Source organism: Ips typographus, linkage group LG9, assembly GCF_016097725.1.
Source record: "Ips typographus isolate SLU linkage group LG9, UJ_Ityp_2.0, whole genome shotgun sequence".
Lineage (NCBI taxonomy): Eukaryota > Metazoa > Arthropoda > Insecta > Coleoptera > Curculionidae > Ips > Ips typographus.
In genome coordinates, this window is record NC_138430.1 from 8,216,395 (window position 1) to 8,229,019 (window position 12,625).

Below are 12,625 nucleotides of genomic sequence, written 5' to 3' on the forward strand. Positions count from 1 at the left end.
CTTTAGATGCTTAAAGTGAGTGGAATTGTCTAGTTAATTCCATAAAAATGTCTTCTTCTGGAAACTTACCGGGTTTTCACTATATTTCACTTTCTACATTGATAGATTGTATATCAGACTTTTCTGTTATCAATCTATTAAACAGAAAAACCTGACAGCATCAAAATACCAAGAATTAGTATGATTTGCATACTAGCAACGCAATCATTTACAGTGACAATCACCGCAATCAGATTTTTCTCTAATTAGTCCCCGTACTGAGTAGCAAAACCCCATTCCAATCAGGAAAAAAAAAGAGTGCAAGGTGTCTACAAATTCTCTGCGTCATGGTCACAAATCGTAAAAGAAGTGTAGATGACTGTTTAGTTTATGTTTAGTTCAAATTCGTTGGGTAAATCTTGGGGAGAAGATCGGTTTCCTTCGTCGGCGTGATACCTCAAGTAACCGCGGTACCATCGTAGTACTCATTAGTGATTTTCGTAGCTTTGATGACCACCCTGTTAATTAAGGCGGTTTTCTAGTTAAAAGTAAGTAAATTAAGTTAGTTTTTAAATTAATTTATTATTTAACATTAAAAACGAAAACTTTTTTAAGTAGGCTCAGCATAACGCTTTTAAAACTAAATTTTTTTACTATACTTCCACAATATTATGATCAAAGTTTTATAAAGCATTTAAAAACAAATAAGTATCGTTTTTGGGACATTTTTTTGACAATGAACTTAAAAATTTAGATGTAAAGGTCGTTATCTGTTTCCTGCATGATTGAGTTAATTGCAGGCTGCTTTCTCTTGTCAGAGCTGGTATAAATGAGTAATAACATTTAGATGGTTTTTTGTCCCAAATAATTATAATCTTTCGTTTGTACACATCTTGCTAACGATGGGGCAATCCTATAGAGAATGTGCATAAACATTGTTGATTATTACACTTTAATCCGATACAATGTTGTACGTGTGTGTAATCAATATTGCACAAGACAAAAACTAAAAAATGATTAATGATGTGATCTAAAATAATTGACAACTTCCTGGTTTGATCTTTAATATATGGGACCCTTTTGACATATATGTCTCTGATTCCATCAAATCGCATGTCGTTTTAACTAGGTGGGTATTGCGTCACAAGGAACCAGGTTACTGTCGCTTTCATTTTTTAATAAACTCAATAATTATTATCAATGTTAGCCAAGTGACCTTTGAAAAAGAATTTAAATCACTTTCATGTGTCACATTGAATTCCCCCAACCCTCTACAGTGATGTATTGTTATTTCTGTTATCTACATTTGAATCACAATCATTTTTCCTTGAACCATTGGTGACTTCCAAACTCGATATAAAACGCTTGTAACTGCATTTAATTATTGCTTATTGATTGGTGGCAATTATTCAAATTAGTGGAAATCCGCCATGGAGGACTAGTTTTTTTTTCACCTCTTACATATAGCAAAAGTGAGGAATCTAAGTGTCGATACAAGGCCGGAAATATTTGCATATGTTTTATTGTTATATTTTTTTCCTTATTAATCAACCTATATGAGCTGTACAACATGGAATTCAAATTATTGTTAATTTACATATCAAGCAAATTTGTGCCTAAAACCAGTGGACACCTTTTTATAAAAGAGCTTAACTTGATTTAGACAACAGTAGCATTGAATATATCCGGTTAATAGTTATAATTAATGATGTCTTATCAAACCATTCACTGCTTATTTGTGTAGATTGAATCTGTCATTCTAATATGCAAACACTTTATTAAATTATACACTGCTAATGGACACAATTTAAATCGCATATTTCATTTTGCCTTTATATCTAGAACTGATTGCATCAGTTTTATTGAGCAAATGTGAAAAAAATCAGAAAAACTTCAAGGCAAGTTTAAAGTTCAGATCATTTTCTATAGTTTGCATAAAACTGGAAAGCAATGACATTTACCCAAATGTTGTGTAGGAAGCCTAAAGGTTTTGAAAGTAAATTTTATTATTGACTTTTTGGTGAAACTTTTACTACCACTTTACCAAATTTTGCTACCTGAATCACGTTGAGTACCATATTATTATGCAACTATGTAAATTTATGTTGTTATTGACTAATAAAATGGTACATCGTAAATCATCCAAAAAGCTATTAAGTTAAAAAAAAACATAAGCCTCTGATATATTAAGTTTTACATAAAAGTCTCTTGCATATGCATTAACTCAGGATTTTGTTCAAAATTTAAATATGATTGAAACTAAATCATACAAAACCTAAAACATTACATGTTAGTCATTTTGCAGTGTTCGATATCCGTATCGGTGACCTGAACAATAGAAACAAACCATTCAAGCTTGACGTTTTTGCGGTACTAAAGTGGTTTTAGTTACCAAGAAAATGCGTTTTTAAAAGTTCAAGTTCTTGGTTAGTATCCGCTACACCCTTATACAAGTCTATGGCATAAAACATTAAGCAGTATAGGTTAGGATATTAAATCTTATAATAAAACAAAACGACTTATTCAAAGGTGATTTCCATCAGTCATTTTGCAAAAAATTTCAATAACACATATGCAGACTAATACTTCAAATCTGTATAATCAGATAAGCATAAATTATGTTAAATTCCTATTAAATTGATGATAACTTATTTGCATATTTAGTCACACTGGAAATAGTTTAGATCCTTGTAGTTTTTTATGTCGTTATTAAGTAACATATAAAAAAGTGATTTTACAAATTATTTATCTAGATATCTTGGTGAAGCCACAACTACAGCGACTATAGAAATAAATCTAGACCACCCTGTATAACCAAGACAATAAGTGTAATAACAATAACTAATTACGTATTGTAATAAGGTAAAAGTGCATCAAGTAACACATACAATCGTGTCTCATGGTAATAAACGTTTTTTATTTCAGTTAAAAATGGAGAAAACCTTATTCTACATAGTCTGCACTTTTGTGTTAGTGGGAAGCACCCAAGACGCCCTTAACACCCACCAAAACTTTGCGGGTGCAGGTAGTCACTTGGCTTTGTCACACCATCTACAGGGTGGCAATATCGCTTTCGGTACTCACGCTCATATAGCGGGTGGTTTCGATTTGGGTGGTCACGGCCACAAGTTTTTCCAGTCTTTAGACGACCCCAAATATATCGAGAACGAAATCAAGAAGCTAACGCCAATTTCTGCGGAGAATCTCATTGAAGAAGAATGGAAAACTTTTAAGGTACCGCAATTTTTTTTGGCCTCGAATTCCTTCTATCAACTTATTAAATAATAGAATATAAAAAAATCCGGTTTGTTAAACCTTGAAGTTTGAAATGTTCACACCATAACTGACACATTCTTCGGACGTTGAATCAGCCATAAAAAATGTTAAATTACAGATGACCTACAATAAAGTCTACCCGTCTGATGATGTGGAGAGTTTTAGACGAGAAGTGTTCATCGAAAATCGGGCTAAAATTGCTCGATTCAATCAAGAGTACAGCCAGGGAAAAAGAAACTACGTACAGCAGCTCAATCCTTACGGAGATTTGCTCCATCACGAATTTACTCAACTTTTAAACGGTTTTAATCGTAGTTCGCTGCCAAAAACTGGAATACCAACCCCTACCACTTTCATTCCAAGTGCCAACGTTGTTCTTCCCACTAGCGTTGACTGGAGACAAGTTGGGGCTGTTACCCCAGTTGCCTCACAGGGTACTTGTGCTAGCTGTTGGGCTTTTGCTGCAGTAAGTATACTTTAAACGTAAAAGGAAAAAACACTGGAAAATTGATTTATATACACGTTTCTTGTAGCAAAGCTACTAATTGAGTCATTAAAGTGTTCAAGAGCATTTGAAACACCCTATTGTTTTTCTTTCAAACACATTATATTACTTCTTAATTGACTTCTTCTAGACGACTTAATAATTTTGAATAAATTAAACAAACGTGTGTCAGACAGTGATTTCAAAAGCAGTTTTTTGCTATTGATTAAATAAAACTAATAAAAAATTCTAATTAGTATACATATTAATTTTCTTATTTTAATTAATATGACAAGCTTCAAATTTGGATGAACAGTTCATAAAAACAAGTATTGTCAGTCGACCGTGATATTTAAATAGTTAACAATCGGAAAAAAACACCAAAATACCGACAACAATAAAAAGGAAACGACAAAGAATTGTTAAAGATAAGCGTTACCTTTCTTTTAAACAGGATTCCCGAACAATAAGAATTTATGTAATTACAAAACATCTTTAGATTTGTGTTCTCTAGCGGAAAACAAAGATTTGTTATACGGTGGCAGAATTAAAATTTTCTCTCGGAAAAGTCGTGACACAATTCCCTTCATAAAAGAAGAAAACATTTTCATTGAAATCGGTGGACCAAAACCAAAACTGATATTTTTGCAGGCGGGAGCCTTGGAAGGACACTGGTTCCGAAAAAATGGACAACTAGTGGACGTTAGTGAACAAAACTTGATTGACTGCACTAAATCGTATGGTAATGACGGTTGCATGGGTGGTTTGGTAGATCCAGCTTTCCAATACGTCAGAGCGAATGGTGGTGTGGACGCTGAAGAGATTTACCCTTACGAAGGGAAGGACGACCAGCAATGCCGGTTTGGACCTGAAAATGTTGCTGTACAATGCACAGGTAGGATCAGATTGTTAATTAAAATTAGTTCAAGGAACTAAACCAGAGAATTTTTTTTCAAAATTAGTTCAGATTAATTCCCAAATTAACGACGCATTGTTTGTAAGGTCGTGACTATTCAACTTGATTCAAGCATTTTGAAAGTACGGTATATTGTCATAAATAATTTAAATAATAATGTAAATGAGGTCATCAGCGCCAATTGGTAAAACCCTGATTTGAATAAATTCTCAGTTAAACCTAGGAAATAACAAATTTTATGCTTTCCACCATTCAACGTAATTTTGAGGTGTTACAAAAAAAAAGCAAATCCTGGTTGACTATACAGTAAAATTTCTGTCGCATAATATGCAAATATCTCGTGATTTGTGTAAATTCCTATTAAACAATTTAATAAAATAACAAAGAATGCAGTGTATAATTTCAGAATTAATCATTCCGTCCGCTAAACTATAATCTAATTAACATAGTAAACAAATAACTCACCCAAAAATACATTTAAAAATAATAACTAACCCTGAAAAATCAGTGTTAACACTGACCTTATTAAGTAGATGGATTCTCTCATTAAGTATAAATTTATTATTATTATATGCAACGTTTCTGAATAAGCTATTATTATTACATAAGTCAGCTATATCCCGAGGTGAACATAAATGTATGAACTAAAACAGAACCGTGACATTCCGTTGATGTATTTTGTACATTAAATTACTCATTAATTATCTTCATTGTATATTACCTGCACATTGATTTTATTTGTGCAATTGTATTTAAAGGATTTCAGTTCATTTGAGTATTGAATAATGTCATACAATCTAAAAGCGACCATAGGAAAACCGTGTAACGGACAGAAACGTAGGTAATTGCATGCGCGGGAGAAAGACGGAAAACGAAAAAAATATCAAGTAGGCCATATTATAAGCGCGCTGTTGCCAAACGCCGTAAGTATTCAATACCCTCGACAAACTTACTTACGGCGTTTGGCAACAGCACGCTAAAAATATGGCCTACTTGATATTTTTTTCGTTTTCCGTCTTTCTCCCGCGCATGCAATTACCTACGTTTCTCTGTCCGTTACACGGTTTTCCTATGGTCTATGGTCGCTTTTGGATTTACCACACCTGTATATACAAAGGTTTAACAGTCATTATCTAAATTCTAGGTTATGTGGATATAGCAGAAGGAGATGAACGAGGTATCGAAATAGCTTTAGCTACACTAGGACCAGTAGCGGCAGCAATTGACGCTAGCAAAGACGGATTCCAGTTTTACTCTGATGGAGTCTACTACGATCCAGACTGTGGCAGAACCCAAGACGAAATGAACCACGCCGTTTTAATAGTCGGTTACGGTCAGGAACCAAACGGTCAAAAATACTGGCTGGTCAAAAACTCATACGGTCAACAATGGGGCGTGGGAGGTTACGTAAAAATGGCCAAAGATGCCAACAACCATTGCGGAATCGCTAACCAAGCCAGTTATCCTTTGGTTTAGATTATAACAAGGAAACGCTTATTAATTAATACGTGAGTGGTCAAAAAACGTGTTTAATGAACACTTCAAACTTTTCTGTTCAAGTGCCACTTGAATTTGTATTAACATAGTTGCAATACGTGTAAAACCTCGCTTGAAGTACTAAAGTTAACAAATTAAGTTCTTGCCTATATTAATAATTGCATTTAAAACTTAAATATGTGTAAATAATGTACTGTTGATTGAGAGTAGGCAAATCAATTGACTTATTACTGCCACTATTTTAAGAACAGGAGAAATATATTTGATGATAATTTTTTTAAGTGTTGTCTTTTCTTCTCTCAAACTCTACTAAACTGCTAACCCGGTTCCTAGCCTAGCCTAGCAAAGTCAATACACTTCCGCCTCATCCTACATACTGCCAATAACTAATTCACACTCAAAGCTTCATTTAATTCAAAAATATTCCCATCACTAACATGAAAGCCTTCACAGAAAAAAATGTGATATGATGATACAGTTCCGCTAAATTTAATTCGGACAACAATTTCACGGTTAGCGCCTAGACCCTGGCAGTTGTTCCGTAATCATATTAATATATAAAGTACCTAAAACTATACTGGCAGTTCTCCATCGATCAACCATAATGATTTACTTTCAATCTGCAGTGATTTTTGTTCATATTCTATCATTAGTGCAATCGCAACCTAACCATGGACACCATCATCATAATAATTATTTGCAAGACGCCATGGATCATTGGATCAAATTTAAGGTAGATAAAGCACACACTAGATCTTAATTTACTAAGACAATTTCTAGAGAGATCACATGAAGCAATTCAACCCTCAAGAAGACCTACTCAGATTCAATATTTTCAAAGAAAACTTGAAAATAATTGAAGAATTCCAGAATAAATTCGAAACCGGTTTGATTGACTTCAGAGTGGGCATTACAGAATTTTCCGATTTGACCAGAGAAGAGTTCATTAACAATCACTTGAAACTCAAAATGCCGCAAGGCAGGATAAGGAGGGATTTGCCTAGAAGTAACAGGACAACAAGACACGTTCCTGAGTTTATGGACTGGAGAATGCACGGCGCTGTCACGCAAGTCAAGCATCAAGGAGGATGCGCTTCTTGTTGGGCTTTTAGTGCGGTAAATAATTCAGTTTATACCAAATTTAGCTTAAAGAAAGTTTTTATTAACAAAATTTTAGATAGCGTCCCTAGAAGGACAGTACTTTCTCAAACGTGGACAACTCGTCACTTTTAGTGAACAAAATTTAATTGATTGTTCAATCGATGTAATTAACAATGGATGCGGTGGAGGTTGGATGGCCAATGCCTTCCAATATCTTATGGGTCACCCTATCATGACAATGAGTGATTACCCTTATGTTGGAGTACAACAAACCTGCCATGTTGAAACCAGTCGAAGTATACAAATATCCATGTCAGGTATTATTACAAACACTAATTCACCATATTTACTCTACAACTTGATCGTCATAGGCTTCCAAGCCGTTCAAGCGGACGAAATGTCCTTACTACATGCGGTAGCGACTATAGGACCCATTTCTGTAGCGATGGACGCAACCAATCTGCAATTTTACGCTGGAGGTGTTTTTCGAGATGACGAATTCGTAGTAGGTCGTGTGAATCACGGAGTTGTGGTTGTGGGTTATGGAATTGAAAGCGGAAGAGAATATTGGTTGATTAAAAATTCCTGGGGAGCTTCTTGGGGCGAAAGTGGTTATTTTAAGTTGGCACGTAATAGAGGAAATCAGTGCAATATTGCTAGTTATGGCATGTATCCTATTTTGTAATGCAACCTTTAACTAATCTAAAATATTTAAATTTTTATATGTAGTTAGATAAATAGAAAGGTATTTTATATTAGAACATGCTGTGACTTAAACAAACTAGTAACATACAAAATTTATTTAATTTACTATTGTTTTATTTATAATAACTAGTACTTTCTACAAGCAGCAATTATAGTATCATTTAAGTCCTTTTAACTTGCCAGTTTGTGTGTGCGATCAGCATAAGCAACTTCACCTCTTCTGAAAGACGCTTCCCTGTCTCTGCGGCTAGTATACATCCAATAGAAGTACAGAGAGGAAGGAATAACAAAGAATGCAAGTCCTTGAAAAATACTTTTTGGGGATGGTTTGAAGAAATTATAAAGGTTTATGTTTAGAGATTGAAATCTTAAGTAACCAGGATCAAACTGAAACAGGAAAAATTACCAGTTAGTGTTTTGATTGCTATAAATGGTGCTCATCTGTATTGATTGGTGGTTAATTTAAGAAGGTGTTTTTGACCATAATACAACTATCTATGTAAGAGCAAATACTAGTAAATATAGAAGAGGATCTTACCACAGCACCCCCTTCATTTAATGCATGCCGAAAGGGGTCAGTCTTTAGCTTTAGGAATTCATTACGTAACTCCAATTTACGCTTCAATTTTTCAGCGTAAATCCTTTGGGTTTCAGGACTGACGTCTATTTGTTTATCGGCCATTTGGTATCACAAATTTGCAGTTGGATAAAGGACGAAAATTGAAATTAAAATGTTTTGTAATTTGATGTTGTGATTATGTCATTACTACTCTGGAGAATTGTTAGGTTAAGGTTAGTTTTTCGGGCGTCACATGTCAAGTTTTGACAGAAGCAGAGACGTTTGATAATCGATATTAAATACTATTTTACTTTTTGTTGCTGTAGTCTCTCTGGTTGTAGATTTAATTTATTTTATCGCAATACTTGATTCTTCTCCTTTATACTAGTAATTGAATTATCATTTATTACTGGATCCACACTGGATCATAATCAGAATATCATTAAAAACTTGACTGCGGCAACACTGTTTTAATCGAACTAAGGCGCCTGACATTTAAAGCATGTGGCAACATTGCTGGGGGTCATGTGATTCTATAAACACAAAGGATTTCTTTGTTTTGATTTTGAAAAAGGCCACAACAAGGCCAAGGCAAACATACTCTTTGTTGTTTATCAATTTTGTGCGTTTATCAACAGTCTAGCAATTGCTTTATTTGCGCAGCATTTGAGTTCTGTGACCATTTGCTAAGTGGTACTGGTAGTGGTAGCTGCAACCATCCCAAAGAGGTAAGACAATTTTTAGTTTTTTAAATTGTATTAAAGACTTGTTTATGATCTTCATAATTTATAGAACATTACTTGGGATTTAACTTTAGTATTTAGAGATCAAAAATTAGTTTTCTTTATATTGCATCATGCTATTTTCTTCAGATGTTATAAAAGGCTTTTTCCACCTAATATAACACCTTTCCATTAAGAACTTGTTCTTTCACCTCCAGATAATTTTATTCTTAGGATAATTTCTATAAAAAAGACAAAAACTGACCAACCAAAGTACCAGCCCTAAATCAAATAAGACTTTAATATGCAATGTTTTGTGTTTCACAAGGTGTTTACCTAACTAATTTATCAAACTAGGTCACTTTTAAATTATTACCTTTAATATATACCAATGTTTCTACTTACAAAAATATATACATTATACAAGTCAACTGTTGTTGTGTCTACTGCATTATCCTACAGTACCCTTATCTAAATTGAAATCCATACCACAGCTGCCCTTATATCAGAGAACTGTGATAAATAGGAGTTAATCACCATAGTTTATTCAGTCCTTTGGGTATACTTGCATTACTGGACTGGAGATTATTCATACAGTAATTGAAACTACTTCCTAGAACAGTCACATTTGTTTTTTTGTTACAGATATAATCCACAATGAGACTGCTACTTATTTTAGCAACTGTAGTTATTAGCTGCCAAGCTGTGTCCTTTTTCGAGCTAGTCAGTGAACAATGGGGAGCATTTAAGGTAATTTTGATTTCATTGTTATTATTTTAATGCCAGTTACTATTGAGTTGAAATATTCATATCAAATTAAGTCCCGTGTTTGCTTTATCAAAAGGTCAAAGGTTTTTGTGTCGGTTGATGATCATTTGCTATGATTATTGTTATCTTGGCTTCTGTGCTGTGTTTTGTATATGTGATTTTGCAAGACCCACAATATAAGTTGTTAAATTGAAAACATATTTAAGTTACTAGTACTGTTCTCTCATAGACTAATCAACACAACTTTCTCAATTTAGACTCAGCACAAGAAAAAATATGAAAGCGAAACGGAGGAACGTTTTCGAATGAAAATCTTCATGGACAACTCCCACAAAGTGGCCAAACACAACAAACTGTATGAACAAGGTCTGGTCACCTACAAGCTTGGTCTGAACAAGTACGCCGACTTGTTGCACCACGAATTCGTTTCTCAGCTTAACGGATTCAACAAGTCGAAGAACGGTTTGGGAAGTGGAGAATCCAGTGACGCCGTGAGTTTCGTTCCGCCCGCAAACGTACAATTGCCTGACTCTGTCGATTGGAGAAAATTAGGAGCCGTTACGCCCGTCAAAGATCAGGGACACTGTGGATCTTGCTGGAGCTTCAGTGCTGTAAGTGGTTATCTAAATGGAAAATATTAGACAATAAAAACATTTTTTTTACAGACTGGAGCTTTAGAAGGACAACACTTCCGCAAAACCAAAAAACTAGTATCTCTCAGCGAACAAAACCTTGTAGACTGCTCGACGAAATACGGCAACAACGGGTGCAATGGTGGATTGATGGACAACGCTTTCCGTTACATCAAAGCCAACGGTGGCATTGACACGGAACAAGCTTACCCTTACAAAGCTGAAGATGAAAAGTGCCATTTCGCCCGTAAAGCCATCGGAGCTACCGACAAAGGCTTTGTTGATATCGAATCTGAAAATGAAGATCAATTAAAGGCTGCCGTAGCCACTGTAGGACCGGTTTCCGTCGCCATCGACGCTAGTCACGAATCGTTCCAGCTCTATTCAAGCGGAGTTTACTCCGACCCTGAATGTAGCTCAAAAGAATTGGACCATGGCGTTTTGGTGGTCGGTTACGGTACCGACGAACAGACCGGTCAAGATTACTGGTTAGTCAAAAATTCGTGGGGACCCAGCTGGGGAATGGAAGGTTACATTAAAATGGCCAGGAATCAGGAAAACCAGTGTGGCGTTGCCACTCAAGCCAGTTATCCTTTAGTTTAAGTGTGTTAGTTCAATGTTATCAGTTGCAGCTCTCTATTTTAAGAACAAACCCTTATTGTGATTATTATTGGTAGAGTTGGGTAGAAACGTGGAATCTCTTAATGTTTGAATTTAGATTTAGTTTTTTTTTAAGTTTATTTTACGTGTTTTTTTTTATATAGAATGCAGTACTGAAGTGTTTTGTAGTTTTTTATTTGAATCAATAAACCTACTAAATATTTACGACTCACTCACTAAAAAACACTGTTTTCAATACACAAGAATTGAATTTTATTGACAATTGTTTCAACATTTTGAACTATCAGAAACACAGTTTGAAAGGACAGTCAGGGACATAATCGCCTGTAAAACCTACTTGGAGTAAGAAAATTACGGTTTTAAGCACATTTTTGGAATCCCCATTAAATTTTCTATCCAATGACATAAAAAAATACTACAAAATTGGGTACAGTCAGGGAGAAAAGCGGTCTCAAAGTTTGAACTAACAGAAACACAGTTTGAAAGGACAGTCAAGGACAAAATCGCTTGTAAAACCTGCTTCGAGTAAGAAAATGACGGTTTTAAGCACATTTTTGGAATCCCCATTAAATTTTCTATCCAATGACATAAAAAAATACTACAAAATTGGGTACAGTCAGGGAGAAAAGCGGTCTCAAAGTTTGAACTAACAGAAACACAGTTTGAAAGGACAGTCAAGGACAAAATCGCCTGTAAAACCTACTTCGAGTAAGAAAATGACGGTTTTAAGCACATTTTTGGAATCCTCATTAAATTTCCTATCCAATGACATGAAAAAATACTAAAAAATGGGTACAGTCAGGGAGAAAAGCGGTCTCAAAGTTTGAACTAACAGAAACACAGTTTGAAAGGACAGTCAAGGACAAAATCGCCTGTAAAACCTACTTCGAGTAAGAAAATGACGGTTTTAAGCACATTTTTGGAATCCTCATTAAATTTCCTATCCAATGACATGAAAAAATACTAAAAATTGGGTACAGTCAGGGAGAAAAGCGGTGTGAAAATTTGAACTAACAGAAACACAGTTTGAAAGGACAGTCAAGGACAAAATCGCCTGTAAAACCTACTTCGAGTAAGAAAATGACGGCTTTAAGCACATTTTTGGAATCCTCATTAAATTTCCTATCCAATGACATGAAAAAATACTGAAAATTGGGTACAGTCAGGGAGAAAAGCGGTGTGAAAATTTTAACTAACAGAAACACAGTTTGAAAGGGCAGTCAGGGACATAATCGCCTGTAAAATCTACTTGGAGTAAGAAAAAGACTGTTTTAAGGACGTTTTTGGAATCTTCATTAAATTTCCTTTGCAGTAACCTTGAAAAATCACTACAAAATTTTGTTGTTACTAAGAAAAGCGCTGTTA

The 12,625-nt window shown here is 34.7% G+C and overlaps 4 protein-coding genes across 6 annotated transcripts; 3 read left to right on the forward strand and 1 right to left on the reverse strand.

The window, feature by feature from the left end:
* The first annotated feature begins 264 nt into the window (after nucleotides 1-264).
* On the forward strand, nucleotides 265-6,433 carry LOC145734082 (procathepsin L-like). Of its 2 annotated transcripts, XM_081987190.1 has the most exons (6): nucleotides 265-527; nucleotides 2,733-2,841; nucleotides 2,905-3,213; nucleotides 3,374-3,721; nucleotides 4,391-4,634; nucleotides 5,800-6,433. In XM_081987190.1, the coding sequence occupies exons 3-6, from the start codon at nucleotides 2,911-2,913 to the stop codon at nucleotides 6,129-6,131; spliced, it is 1,227 nt and encodes a 408-aa protein (XP_081843316.1). In that variant the 5' UTR covers nucleotides 265-527; nucleotides 2,733-2,841; nucleotides 2,905-2,910; the 3' UTR covers nucleotides 6,132-6,433. The 2 variants fall into 2 exon arrangements, with proteins under 2 accessions (XP_081843316.1, XP_081843315.1); XM_081987189.1 differs by lacking the exon at nucleotides 2,733-2,841 and having other exon boundaries at nucleotides 266-527.
* Nucleotides 6,434-6,487: 54 nt separating this feature from the next.
* LOC145734083 (digestive cysteine proteinase 3-like) lies at nucleotides 6,488-8,059 on the forward strand. 2 transcript variants are annotated; one of them, XM_081987192.1, is made up of 4 exons: nucleotides 6,567-6,885; nucleotides 6,933-7,268; nucleotides 7,330-7,570; nucleotides 7,625-8,059. In XM_081987192.1, exons 1-4 carry the CDS (start codon nucleotides 6,757-6,759, stop codon nucleotides 7,936-7,938), a joined length of 1,020 nt encoding a protein of 339 aa, XP_081843318.1. In that variant the 5' UTR covers nucleotides 6,567-6,756; the 3' UTR covers nucleotides 7,939-8,059. The 2 variants fall into 2 exon arrangements, with proteins under 2 accessions (XP_081843317.1, XP_081843318.1); XM_081987191.1 differs by having other exon boundaries at nucleotides 6,488-6,885; nucleotides 7,330-8,059.
* Nucleotides 8,060-8,124: 65 nt separating this feature from the next.
* ND-B15 (NADH dehydrogenase (ubiquinone) B15 subunit) lies at nucleotides 8,125-8,747 on the reverse strand. Its single transcript, XM_081987200.1, has 2 exons — nucleotides 8,497-8,747; nucleotides 8,125-8,345 (listed from the first exon to the last, which is right to left on the reverse strand). The coding sequence occupies exons 1-2, from the start codon at nucleotides 8,638-8,640 to the stop codon at nucleotides 8,130-8,132; spliced, it is 360 nt and encodes a 119-aa protein (XP_081843326.1). The 5' UTR covers nucleotides 8,641-8,747; the 3' UTR covers nucleotides 8,125-8,129.
* Nucleotides 8,748-9,078: 331 nt separating this feature from the next.
* Nucleotides 9,079-11,462, forward strand: LOC145734084 (cathepsin L-like peptidase). The gene is made up of 4 exons (XM_081987194.1): nucleotides 9,079-9,245; nucleotides 9,885-9,989; nucleotides 10,265-10,618; nucleotides 10,673-11,462. The coding sequence occupies exons 2-4, from the start codon at nucleotides 9,897-9,899 to the stop codon at nucleotides 11,240-11,242; spliced, it is 1,017 nt and encodes a 338-aa protein (XP_081843320.1). The 5' UTR covers nucleotides 9,079-9,245; nucleotides 9,885-9,896; the 3' UTR covers nucleotides 11,243-11,462.
* Nucleotides 11,463-12,625: the final 1,163 nt, after the last annotated feature.

What these genes read in the sequence shown, in the direction of transcription:
- ND-B15 (XM_081987200.1), bottom strand. Translation starts at nt 8,640, where the DNA reads ATGGCCGATAAACAAATAGACGTCAGTCCTGAAACCCAAAGGATTTAC. An exon ending in TAAATGAAGGGGGTGCTGTG is followed by an intron (nt 8,346 to 8,496) that starts GTAAGATCCTCT and finishes TTCCTGTTTCAG; the next exon opens with TTTGATCCTGGTTACTTAAG.
- LOC145734084 (XM_081987194.1), top strand. Translation starts at nt 9,897, where the DNA reads ATGAGACTGCTACTTATTTTAGCAACTGTAGTTATTAGCTGCCAAGCT. An exon ending in AACAATGGGGAGCATTTAAG is followed by an intron (nt 9,990 to 10,264) that starts GTAATTTTGATT and finishes TTCTCAATTTAG; the next exon opens with ACTCAGCACAAGAAAAAATA. An exon ending in CTTGCTGGAGCTTCAGTGCT is followed by an intron (nt 10,619 to 10,672) that starts GTAAGTGGTTAT and finishes TTTTTTTTACAG; the next exon opens with ACTGGAGCTTTAGAAGGACA.
- LOC145734082 (XM_081987190.1), top strand. Translation starts at nt 2,911, where the DNA reads ATGGAGAAAACCTTATTCTACATAGTCTGCACTTTTGTGTTAGTGGGA. An exon ending in AAGAATGGAAAACTTTTAAG is followed by an intron (nt 3,214 to 3,373) that starts GTACCGCAATTT and finishes GTTAAATTACAG; the next exon opens with ATGACCTACAATAAAGTCTA. An exon ending in GCTGTTGGGCTTTTGCTGCA is followed by an intron (nt 3,722 to 4,390) that starts GTAAGTATACTT and finishes ATATTTTTGCAG; the next exon opens with GCGGGAGCCTTGGAAGGACA.
- LOC145734083 (XM_081987191.1), top strand. Translation starts at nt 6,757, where the DNA reads ATGATTTACTTTCAATCTGCAGTGATTTTTGTTCATATTCTATCATTA. An exon ending in ATCATTGGATCAAATTTAAG is followed by an intron (nt 6,886 to 6,932) that starts GTAGATAAAGCA and finishes GACAATTTCTAG; the next exon opens with AGAGATCACATGAAGCAATT. An exon ending in CTTGTTGGGCTTTTAGTGCG is followed by an intron (nt 7,269 to 7,329) that starts GTAAATAATTCA and finishes ACAAAATTTTAG; the next exon opens with ATAGCGTCCCTAGAAGGACA.